At 26.1% G+C, this 11,953-nt stretch overlaps 1 protein-coding gene across 5 annotated transcripts; it reads left to right on the forward strand.

Annotated features, from left to right (window-relative positions):
- The first annotated feature begins 462 nt into the window (after window positions 1–462).
- LOC132943102 (uncharacterized) lies at window positions 463–11,655 on the forward strand. Of its 5 annotated transcripts, none has more exons than XM_061011909.1 (8): window positions 463–717; window positions 983–1,218; window positions 3,202–3,674; window positions 3,808–3,967; window positions 4,655–4,721; window positions 4,787–4,945; window positions 7,628–8,287; window positions 9,054–11,653. In XM_061011909.1, the coding sequence occupies exons 2-8, from the start codon at window positions 1,071–1,073 to the stop codon at window positions 9,199–9,201; spliced, it is 1,815 nt and encodes a 604-aa protein (XP_060867892.1). In that variant the 5' UTR covers window positions 463–717; window positions 983–1,070; the 3' UTR covers window positions 9,202–11,653. The 5 variants fall into 5 exon arrangements, 4 of the variants coding, with proteins under 4 accessions (XP_060867892.1, XP_060867894.1, XP_060867891.1 ...); XM_061011910.1 differs by lacking the exon at window positions 463–717 and adding an exon at window positions 1,402–1,508 and having other exon boundaries at window positions 1,081–1,218; window positions 9,054–11,655; XM_061011911.1 differs by lacking the exon at window positions 983–1,218 and having other exon boundaries at window positions 9,054–11,654.
- The last annotated feature ends 298 nt before the right edge of the window (window positions 11,656–11,953 follow it).

Here is an 11,953-nt window from a genome sequence, read left to right on the forward strand (position 1 = left end):
CGCTCCCCACCAAGTTATTTATCATAAAATATGTACAAAAATAAATGACCTCGGCTGACAATGACAATATTAATAGATCATAACACGGTCTTAGAAGACCGTCGATTATAATGTGATATGGAAATTATGGAATATACCGGTGGTCTTACTATTAAATTATGATCTAAGCCTGTGGGAATATACTAATATAGAATCTATCTGATGGATATTTTAATATTTGTTATTGGCACAATGTAGAAAGATAATATCTTCTCCACATCGTTGTTATTCGGAATAACATCCATATACGGAGAACCCCTGGTTTTCCTTATTCCGCGCCACCGCCATGCCTAATATATCTGACGCTGAGTGTAGTAAAGTTGTACTACCTCCCGTGGCACAGACTTCTATTACTTCTACTACTACACTACTACTACCATACTACACGAGTACACGACAACATCTGTGCTACAATTGGATAGAAATCTGTGGTCTTGGGCACGTCCTCCTAATCTGTCGCTCTTATCACCATTAGAGTTATCACCAGTAATAGATAATCATAAGTAATGATAATAGTATGATAAACAGATTACGTTGTTTTCACTCGTCAGTCATCACTCAATACTCATTCACAATATTCGCTTCACTTTGTACTGTAGTTCAGTTCTTCAGTTAATGAAATGTTACCGTGCGTTTCGTATCGTCGTTACTCGCTACTGGCTTCGCATCAGATAAGACGTAAATACTAAATTTAAAATAATAATATTATTGTACTGGAAGTGTGACTGTAGTCATAAATTGCATGTATAATTTGTATGCCGACGACAAGACGTGCTCGTACGAACGGTTCGTTGGTCGGTACGCTGTGTCGTCCTACACGGTTCGCCGTTGTCGAGTCGTATCGATTGTTTTCCGCCCCCGCATGATACACATGGATACGACGATATAATTATTGTGATATTATTATAGTAACAACTAACAACCATCCCGTCTTGTTGCTAAGTTATAGTACGCTGTTTTCGAACGTAACATTCTCTCCGACGTCTGTGATTCTGCCGAGTGTCACAAAAACTGATGTAATTATATTGTACATGATACAACAGCATACCTACTGTTACCTGCCTGCTCAGGTGTGTGTGCTGCCTACATACTATTATAGACGAGTGGTTCGTTATTTCGTTGTTGCCATCCTTCGCGAGATCCACTTTCCGAAAATGGACCAAGCACATTATGACGAAGGTACCTAATTCAAATTTTTATTTTATTATTATGACAATCGATTGATCTCTATTGGACATTTTTATTTTTACCCTTTGTAAAGTTATAATAATATAACATTGTACGGTCTAGTGCTACATAACCGTTGTACAGTGTTATGTACGCATATATTGTTATTATTGTTATTATTATGATTTTTTCTAGACAGTTATTGATTAATCATACTGAGATGAAAAAAATCCAAGGTCAATTTCGGGCATTATCTAGATCTACACTATCTACTGCTCATCTATTCTGTTTGTATTCGACACGTAGGTTGTTATTATACTGTGTTTGCTTGAAATCCCCATGTCTACCTATAGATACTAATAATTAGTGTCTAATATATTTTATTTTTCCATCCGTTTTGATTTGTTTTATTTAATCATTGTTTTGCTTTTTAACTTTTATCCATACATATAATATAATATTGTAGTTTGAGTTCCTAACGAAATATTGACACACAAAATCTGATACCTTAGTAGCTAAATAAAGAAGCTAGAAACTATTTTATTTGCATGATACCAATCTAGGTACTACATGGTTTGTTAATATGTTACTACCTATGTTATAGTTTAATAATATTATACATGTATCAGGTATAGAGTATGGACATATTTAAAAAATGTAATAACTTATTACAATTGCCTAACCTAAATAAATAAAAAATCAATTAATTAATTGGTACGTATCACTTTAAAATACTATAAATATTAATATGAAAAATAAAATAAGTTTTGCTCTTCACAATTTCTTGTATTGCATTTTTAAACACAAGAATAAAAAAATAATTCTTCTATTAATTACCTATATATTACCAATCATTGATTAAAATTTTTCAAGTAGGTACTTATATCTATTTTACTATTTAATAGTGAAATTCCTCTGAAATCTTAAATCTTTTATCATCTTTTACCTAATTTCCACTAAGCTGTATAACTATATAGAGTTCAGTGCTATTTTCCGTTAATAATTGTATTCTATAACCAAATGGATTTATTTTTAGGTATATATTCTAAGAAAAAATATGCAGGTTTTATGTAGAAATGTCTTTAGTTAAATATATTTTTTTAAAACATGCACATCTTGAGAATAACTTTGCAGGACTAGAAATAAGTTTTTATTATTTGTGGTATTTATGTTTATCTAAATAGTTATCTCTCCATTTTTTTTTAATCATTAAATAAGTTTGAAATTTTTTTAAGCGGTCTCCCTATCTACTATGAACATTATATACTTGTAACCAGGATTTTTTTAGGGGTGTGTATTCGTTTTATATTTAAATATAACACTGGGGCTTTAAATACTCCTTTATAGTCAATAGTCACTAGTCATCGATCTTCATAAATAAATATCTTTGTAAATATCTAATATGAAATAGAACCATATGACATTATAATATTATTTTGTAGAAATTTGAATCATATAGTTCATACATTGAACTAATAAGAAGTGGTGTTCCAACTGTTTAGTCCAATCCTTATAAACAGTTTCACAAATTTTATTTTGACTTACAACTTATCTCAGGCACGTAAATAGGTGCTTATTTTGGGAGGGAGGCAATTACCCTTTTTCAGAAAAGTTGAGGCTTAAAAAATGTGCTAATTAATTATTAGTTACTACAATATGGTCTTGGGGGAAGGGGGGCAATCACTCCCACCTCCCCCCTTCATTACGTGCTTGACTTATCTAAGTATTGTTTGTACTTCCTGGTATACATTTAATCATCGAGTATTTAACCGTTTTTCCTTTTTATTTAATTTCATAGTTGTACTTTTATTCCTGAAATATTCATATATAATATTGATCACTAGAAATCATACTGTTTTTTGCATCAGTATACATTAATTACTAAATAAGATTATTATTTGTTTCAATATCTGTATAAATTGTAAATCTAATATGAATATATATATATTTATATAATTTTATTCATATTTATTATTTTTGTTATTATTATTATAGGATTTCCAAAAGAAAATGAAATTATTGAATTGTTACCATGCATAATATGCAATCGTTCATTCCGTCCAAGTTTATTACAACGTCACTCAACTATATGCCAAAAAAACGCTAAAAAACGTAAGGTACCATTTGATTCATCTAAACAGCGTAGACAAGGTACTGATATGGCAGCATATTTACCACATATGAAAAAGGCTCAAGATGCCTATATTGGCATAGAAAATTCAAAAAAAAACTGGAAAGCTAAGCATGAAGAGCTTGTTAGAGCTGTGAAAGCAGCACGAGGTGAAAAAGTTGATGAAAAACTACCGACTAAACCTGTTGACTCTGAAGAATGTCCACATTGTGCACGAAATTTTGGACCTAAATCGTATGATCGACATGTAGAGTTTTGCAGAGAAAAAGCTCAGCGAATATCTACTGCACCAGTGATAAGTCAAGTAGCTAAAGAACGGCTTGAAGCAAGAATAAAAGTTAGTATATTTAATTAAAAATGTAATGGGTACCTATTTTTAGTTCTTAATTATATTGAATTAAAAAAAAAAAATGTTTTGTAGACGTTGATTTGTTTATTATTTAAGATTTTTATTTTATTTCTATTTTTAGTACCGTGCTCCTCCACTTAAGTCACAGCGTACAGTTACTAAAGAGAAATATTCTCCAAAAATTAAAAGTTTTACTCGAGATGTTTCAAGTGTACCAATAAAAGTGATACAACCATTAAAAACTATTAAAAAAAGAACCCCGCCAAATAGAAATATTGTATGTAAGTACATTTAGTTTTTTACCTACAAACTAATTATATATTCTTAAGTCATCCATCAAAAACAGTCATATATTATAATGTACCATCTATACTCAATGGTGAGTATGTATTTTGTATTTTAGAACTGACTTTATGCAATATGCATGCATATTACCACCCACATTAAAACAATATTTTATTCATAAATATACATTAAAAGATATGGTTTGTTTAAGTTAATTAAATAAAAGTATTCTAGTATAGGTACATTTAATATTAATATTATTTAATGTAAATGAAACAGAATCAGAAATGTCTTACAGTTTGGATGTTATTCAAGGACTATTAATTATAATATTAGTCTAGACTAGGTATTTAAATAATTTGTTTCCTTAAGTGAGTGAAGGAGAACCCATTGTATTATTTATATTTAGATATCTGTATTTATAATCTCTCCCTTTATCTGGCTGTAAGTTAACTTTTCTAAAACACATATGTTATTAATTATTATAAAGGAAGACACATGACATTGTTAATTATAGAACTCAATTATATACACAAAAAAATACATTTAATTTCATTATATAGTTTGTATTTTAAATGTATATTGTAAAATCTATGAAAACATAAATATTATTTGAAGATAGAAAGATAGTAAACTAAAAAAAAAAATAAGTTATAACAATAATATTAAATTAATTTTTATAGCTAATATCCCACGTCAACTGTCAACAGTAGTGAAAAAGAAAGACCAAATATCAAAAAGTCTCAATGGGTAATAACCGCTATTATGTTAAATATGTTTGTAATTTTTAAATTAATTGAGTGTTATTCTTTTAGGGTTAAAAATAAAATATACTTGCCTCAAAAGCCAGATCTAAAAAATGAAACAGTTATGAAGAAATCTGAATCGGCCTATATCCTTAGTTCTCAAAATCACATAAAACAAGGAGTTAATAAGATGGTCAATAATTTTGACAAAAAAAAAATTTCAAAGTCGTGAGTGGAAAGTATAATGTATTTCAATGTTTGAATAAGCTGTGAATTGATTGATAATTAAAATGTATAAATACATATTTAAAAAATTTTGCATTTAATTCGTTAAAAAGAAAAAAAATATTGTATATAAATGATTATAAGGTAACTTTTACAGAAATTATACAAGTAAATAACTTTAATACAACTTTTAGCGGAAGCCGAGGCGGAAGCATGCAATTTTATGCAAAATATTGAAAATCAAATTGTCATATTATTACATGCTTAACAGAAGATGAATTCTAACATTATTTAAAAACATTTGCTCATTATATTGAATATAGAAATCATTGAGAATTGTAAAATATTGATAAATAAGAATAAAAAATAGGACTAAAAAACGCTACTCCTTTGAATCTAGGTCTAGTGTTAGAAAATCATGTGTTATAAGGTCAGATATTATAATATTAAGTGTCATAAAAATCAAATGTTATAAAATATATTTCTCATAAAAATCATATGTCATAAAAGTTATGTACCTATTATAAAAATTACAGTAGATATAAAAAATTGAATTAACTATATATTATGTGTGAATTAAAATGTTAATGTTAAACAATTAAAAAAAAAGGAATAATTGTAAAAATGTTTAAAATTTAAAATTTGAAGCAATTGCTTTAAGAAATTCTTTTATATCATACTCAGGGTTCTGTTCTAATCGTTAACATATATTTTGTAGTCGGATATTTTGGTCGTTTGTATTTTTGGAAATGGACGTTGAGTTTGTTATTAAGCGTTCTACGGTTACTTCTGTTTCTTTCTGCTCTTTTTGTATTCCTCGGATAACAAATAAAGATAACATTTAGCTAAAACGATTAAACGATAAGGAACATGTATGTATGTAGGTACACTAATAATATTATATTATAACACATGATTTTTATGAGAAATCCGTTTTATAACACATGACTCTTATGAGACTTAAATTTATAACACTTGACTTTCTAACATATGACTTTCGAACACTTGACATAGTACCACTCCTTTAGCTATAAACACTGAGAAATACTATTGTTTTCATACTTTTGAACAGAAATTGTTATATATAAAAAAAAAAATCCATCTAAAGTAAAAATTAAATATACAATTCACAATAACAACGGGTGCCAAATGTTATACCAACAGTATGGTATATGTATAATAAATGATGAACATGAAATAATATTAACTGTAGAGTTGTATAAAATTCTTATCTTGACTATTCAACTTATCGAAAGTTACATACATTAAACATAGACGAATAGAATTTATTTCTATACAAGAAATATAAAATGTACTTAGATGACAAGATAAAACTCTTTTGTTCAATTTATTCAGAAATTAGTTGATAATGGTTCAAACATGCTTATTGTATTGTAAAAGATAATAATATTAAGAAACCATTACGTATGCCACTTAATACATTGATTATAATTTTATTAAATACAGTTTATTAATAATTAATAGGATACCTATCTACTTCATACTACAACCTGATGTTATAAAATATAATTAAAATGCTAATATTGTGTTAGAATGTTAGAAAAATAACTCTTTGACATTGAGTACAATATTCTTAACAATTTTGATTCCAACCCTAAAATTGCTTAAAATATTTAAAAAAAACTATTTTATTGTAATTTTGTAACGATTAAAAGTATTTATGTAGACTTAATCTATAAACAAAATATTCTAATTTAATTTACTGAAATAAAAATAATTTTGATATAATTTTATGTTAATACCTATGAAAAAGTATTTATTTATCATTTATAAATAATAATTATTATTAAAGTAGGCACTAAAATTAATTGCATCTAGATTTTCTTTATTGAATCCATAACATTTGTCAGTCAAGATGATTATATGTTGGAAATAAATGTTCAATGTTAATTTCTTAGATATTATATAGTGTGATTACAATTTAAAGAAACACTAAATATTTCAGCTGGAGTATCATGAATTTGATTCGGGTTATTTTTTCTGATTAGAAGACTTAATATTGCAATTATTTTTGAATTTGTTTCAAACGAAAACTTACCTTTTTTCTTTGAATTTAAATTACATTCATTATTTTTTTTTGAAGAACTGGCTGAAATAGTTTTTTCTATCTTAGAATACACAAATTTACCACATATTACTATAATATTTATGTCGTCTTCTTGGTAACTCAGTATACAATTTTCATAGAAAAAATTACTTCAACTTGATATTTTTAGTATAACTTAAATGAATATTATTAGAAGCTGAAAAAAATATTAAACACATTAGTATATTAAAATTAGTGTCAATAAATAATTAAGTAGAATAAATTAAGACCTGAAGTTTGTTACTCTTGTATATTAATTTCCAAGGTTATTAATTTAGGGAGCTGTAGTAGGTTAACACGACAATACAGGTTTAAAAAGGCTCTCGAAAAAAATTGTTTTAAATTGTATAGCTTGTATTTTTATTCTTTTAATGATGTGGGATTGTCCTATGTACTTAACAATCAGCTAATGTAGTAAATGTAGTTATGTATGAGTAACGGTCATAGAGATTATTTCTTATAAAATCCTTAAAATATTATTTCTTAATCTTTATTCTTTATAATCAATACAGCTTTTTGAAAACATTTTATGTTAATTGTTGTAAAATATCAATACATTGTGATTTTTATTGTTTTAGCCAACCACATTTGGATATTTACAACCCTTGTTTGGATAGCTACGATCCATTTAAATCAGCTGAACAACAAATGAAAGAACTCGATCTAGACATAAACATAATTGACATTGGTCTTAAAAATCCATTAAATATTACCACATCTGATAATATAGAAAATCTTCAATTGTCTCCAACATCTGCATTCGTTAAATATTCACCAGTCTCTCCTTTAGTATCGTCTCCAGATAATATTGAAAACGCATTTCCCAATGAATTTCACTCTGACACTAATCTTAACAGTCATCCTTTACATAATCTAAGCAATTTAAGTTTGTGTTCTATTGTTAGTATTGAATCAGCTGATTTTAATAATAAAACTCATAGTGCTATGGTACGAGGTACAGATCATCCAAAAAGTCCTACAAAACGAAACATCGCTCATAATCATAAAAAACATATAGCTATTGAAAATATGCTTTATGGTGATAATGAAAAAGATAAATCAAATCTCAATTTTGATTTGGCGGAACGAGAACTTTTAAAATCTGTGTCGGAATTTGAAAACTTGTTGAAAATAACAGATGATGATGATATAGTATCACCATCTTTAAATAGAACCTCTGCCCTTAGTATGATCAACGGAATTAATTCTAATAGCAGTGCTGATTCAGCTTACGGAAGGTAAGGCGAGCAATCAATGGTGTTTCAATTGTCATCGGGTACTTGCACGGTTTGAACGGGTTTCATTTGGAATCCAACACTTACTGATTTTTGCCAAAATCAGCCTAACACGGGTAGTTAACACATTAAAATTATTAACATATTTGATAATTATAGCACATTATAACACATATTTTATTATGGTTTTGCTTATTTGGTCTAGATATGAACACCGAGTATACAACATTGATTAATTAATTTTTTTCATTTAAAAAAAATGTTACTTAGCTAAGCAAAAATAAACAAAATGAGTATGCCATTTTTTTACTAATCATAAGTATTTACTTAGAATAATTCATTTTTTTTTTTCATTTAATAAAGTGCATTGTATTTTTGGCATCTGTTACTAAAGCAAATGATGTGTTCACCAGATTGTGTGTTTGTTTTAAATAATTAATTAAAATATAATAGTTCACTCAAACCTGACACCTAATAACACATTTTATAAATTATAAAATCAAATAACTCATTAATCACTAAACACTACCTATAAAGTAATAGTTTATAAAATATCACCTAGAACTACTTTATCAATCAAATTATTATAGAAAATAATCCAATTCATTTTATAATTTAATAAAGTTCTTTTTATGTTTATATTAGTGAAGATTTTTGCAAATTAATAATAATTGTACAGATTTATATTATATAAGTTAATTTATAGGTATTATTATAATATATAATATTATTAATTATTGATGTATATATTATTTTTTTTTTTTATCAGCTTGAACAGAAAAACTGAGCAGGCAACAACAGATAATTATCTTACATTGCTGAAAGCTGCTAAATTTTGTCATGAATGTGGATTCAAATATCCAATTGTTGATATTAAATTTTGTACTGAGTGTGGAATGCGTCGCATTGTATCATGATCGAGTTGCTTCAATTTCAATATTTATGTTTTATTGAGGGTATTAAGAAAATGTGTTAAATTTGTAGTGTAGAGTATATTTTAATATTTTTATACTTATATAATAATAAATTATAATCAATAAGCTAACACAATTTATAATAATTATTATTATATAAAGTTGCATTATTTTGTTTAACCCCTGAGACTGATTTTTTGGAATGAAATTAGTTTGAGTGTATTTTATCACTTAATTTATTTTATATTTTACTAATTCAACAAGACCAAAGTATTAACAATAATATAATTTTTTTACAACAATATTGCTAAGGTAATCAAAATATAAATTTTTATTCGCTTACATTCTATATCTACATTACTTTAATTGGTTATAGTCTCCTTAGTTCTCTTTTATAATGTGTAAACAATAAATATACAATCATATTGAATTGTATATCTCATAAATGATACGATTTCTTAACCTACACGGTAATTCATCCTATACAATAGGTACTTCATACTATTACTAAATTAACACTATACATCTAGATACGCGGCTAAATTGTTAGAAAAAAAATAGTGTCTATACAATAATAAATCACTAAATATAAATTTTTTGTGTTTCATTTTCACATTAAGTGTAATTATTGTATAATAATATTTTTTCATCTTAGTGGCCAATACATTCAATTACTTTCCATATTAAAAGTATTGTAACTTAATATAGATTATACACCAAACAACTACCTATACTAACTAGTAACTTCAAATTATGTAATTTCTTATGGTTAATTAAGATACCTATACTCTAATAAATTTAATCAACAGGAGTGTTACCAAAGGATTTAATTTCATACTTCGAGAATGTATTAAATATTTCACCTAAATGTATACAAAAACATTAAAATATGATAAAACTATTTTAATTAGGTACTTTTTCTAAAAAAAATTTTTTCTCAGTATTTGTTATTTTCAATTGTTTTTAATTATTTAAATATATATATCATATATATTGTACTAGGTAGGGACACTTTCATTTCTTCACCCTCTTCACTAACCCAATTTATTGATTTTAATATTCATCATATTTACAGATTTACTTGTAATTTTTTTTTTTTTTTTTAACATTTATTTAGAAAATATACAATCTGTAAGGTTTTTTACAATAGGCATATATGCGGTGTTTATGTGATTTTAACGCGAGTTGACATGATTTTAAGGAACTACCCAACAGTAGTACTTATGGCTTGAGGGACTTGTAATTTAAGATTAGTTTTATGAAAGTTAACTCACAAGACACAAACTATATTCATTGTAATTTTGTCTTAGTATACCTAGTTTTTTTTTTATAAAATTTGTCAAGAAAGATAGTAAGTTAATAGAAACAGAAAATTATATAATATGACTTGCCGTTATTTACAAGTGTGAGTCCAAAGAGATTTAGAATCTAGTTACTAATAATTTTTTTTTGACTCAAAATTCTATATAGATATTATCTTTAAAAACCAACTGTTTAAACATAAATCTTTTTAGAAATTGTATTCTTCTTTTGTCACATCCATGTATATTCTATTATAGCTGTAACTAGAGAGCCTTTATATATCTAGGCTCTCTAACTGTAACTGCATATGTAAAGGTTTATTTGATTTTTTATAGATGTTATACCAAATTTAACAGTTTTTAATTATCTTTCCTTAGATACCTACTGGTTTTTTTTTATCGTTTTTATTGTTACAGAAATGTATATTTTCCATAGATAATATAAGAGTACCTATATATTATATTATCTATTATGATATTTTAGTCAATTTTTTTGTTTTTTTGAATAAGCTATTAACAGTATTTTAAAATGTGACAGTGTGGTGCTATAATAATGTAGTATTAATAAGTCATTATTCATAGATTATGTATCAATTATCATAATTCATAATTATAATCAACACATTTCATGTTTGTGTATTATGCCAAAGAAAGCTATTATTACTCATGTACTATTTATTGATTTCTTCTACAGCTGTTCAAATAATGGATTATTTCCGTATGTGTTACCAGTACATAAATTGATACTTAAATATAATTAATATTAATAATTGAGTGTAGGTATTCAAAGAAGAAACATTGGCACAATTCACAAAGTTGATTACCAACATTTAATAATATTTTTTAGCTTATTTTTCATAATGAAAATATTGCATTCCTCTATTAAAATGACGTACCTAATATTATAATTTTGAAACAACTAAATAGTATGTATTCAATTTTTGTTAACTCCTGGATTTATGTATTAATAAATGTTTTATTTAATTTTATAAATTATTATTGTTGTTACACGAGTAATAATATATGATTTTACTTTATTTACAGTGTTAATAGTTTAATACTTTAGTCACTCTGTTGTCATGCATTTTTTTTTAATTTTGTAACTGCTTAACCAGTGTTATTTGATATTTATTATTTAAAATAATAAAATTTCTAAGTATTAAATCATTTAAATTGTTTGTATTTTTATTTTATAATACTTTAAAACTACCTCCTGTTTACAAGTATATCGTGGTCACTAAAAAAAAATTGGTATATTTCTACTTTGCCGGAGACCTATTTTTTGTAATTTACTACATTGAAAACGATGATTGCCAATAATGGGGGGTCCGGTAAAGTAGAAAAGTTCCGCTTTTGAGCAAAGAAAAGAATATTTGTTGTACAATAGGTATAATGTATTCTTTTTTTTAAAAAAAAATGTTTAATAATTTCATAAACCCTATACTACTCCTCTC

Source organism: Metopolophium dirhodum, chromosome 4 (assembly GCF_019925205.1).
Source record: "Metopolophium dirhodum isolate CAU chromosome 4, ASM1992520v1, whole genome shotgun sequence".
In the NCBI taxonomy this organism is placed as follows: domain Eukaryota; kingdom Metazoa; phylum Arthropoda; class Insecta; order Hemiptera; family Aphididae; genus Metopolophium; species Metopolophium dirhodum.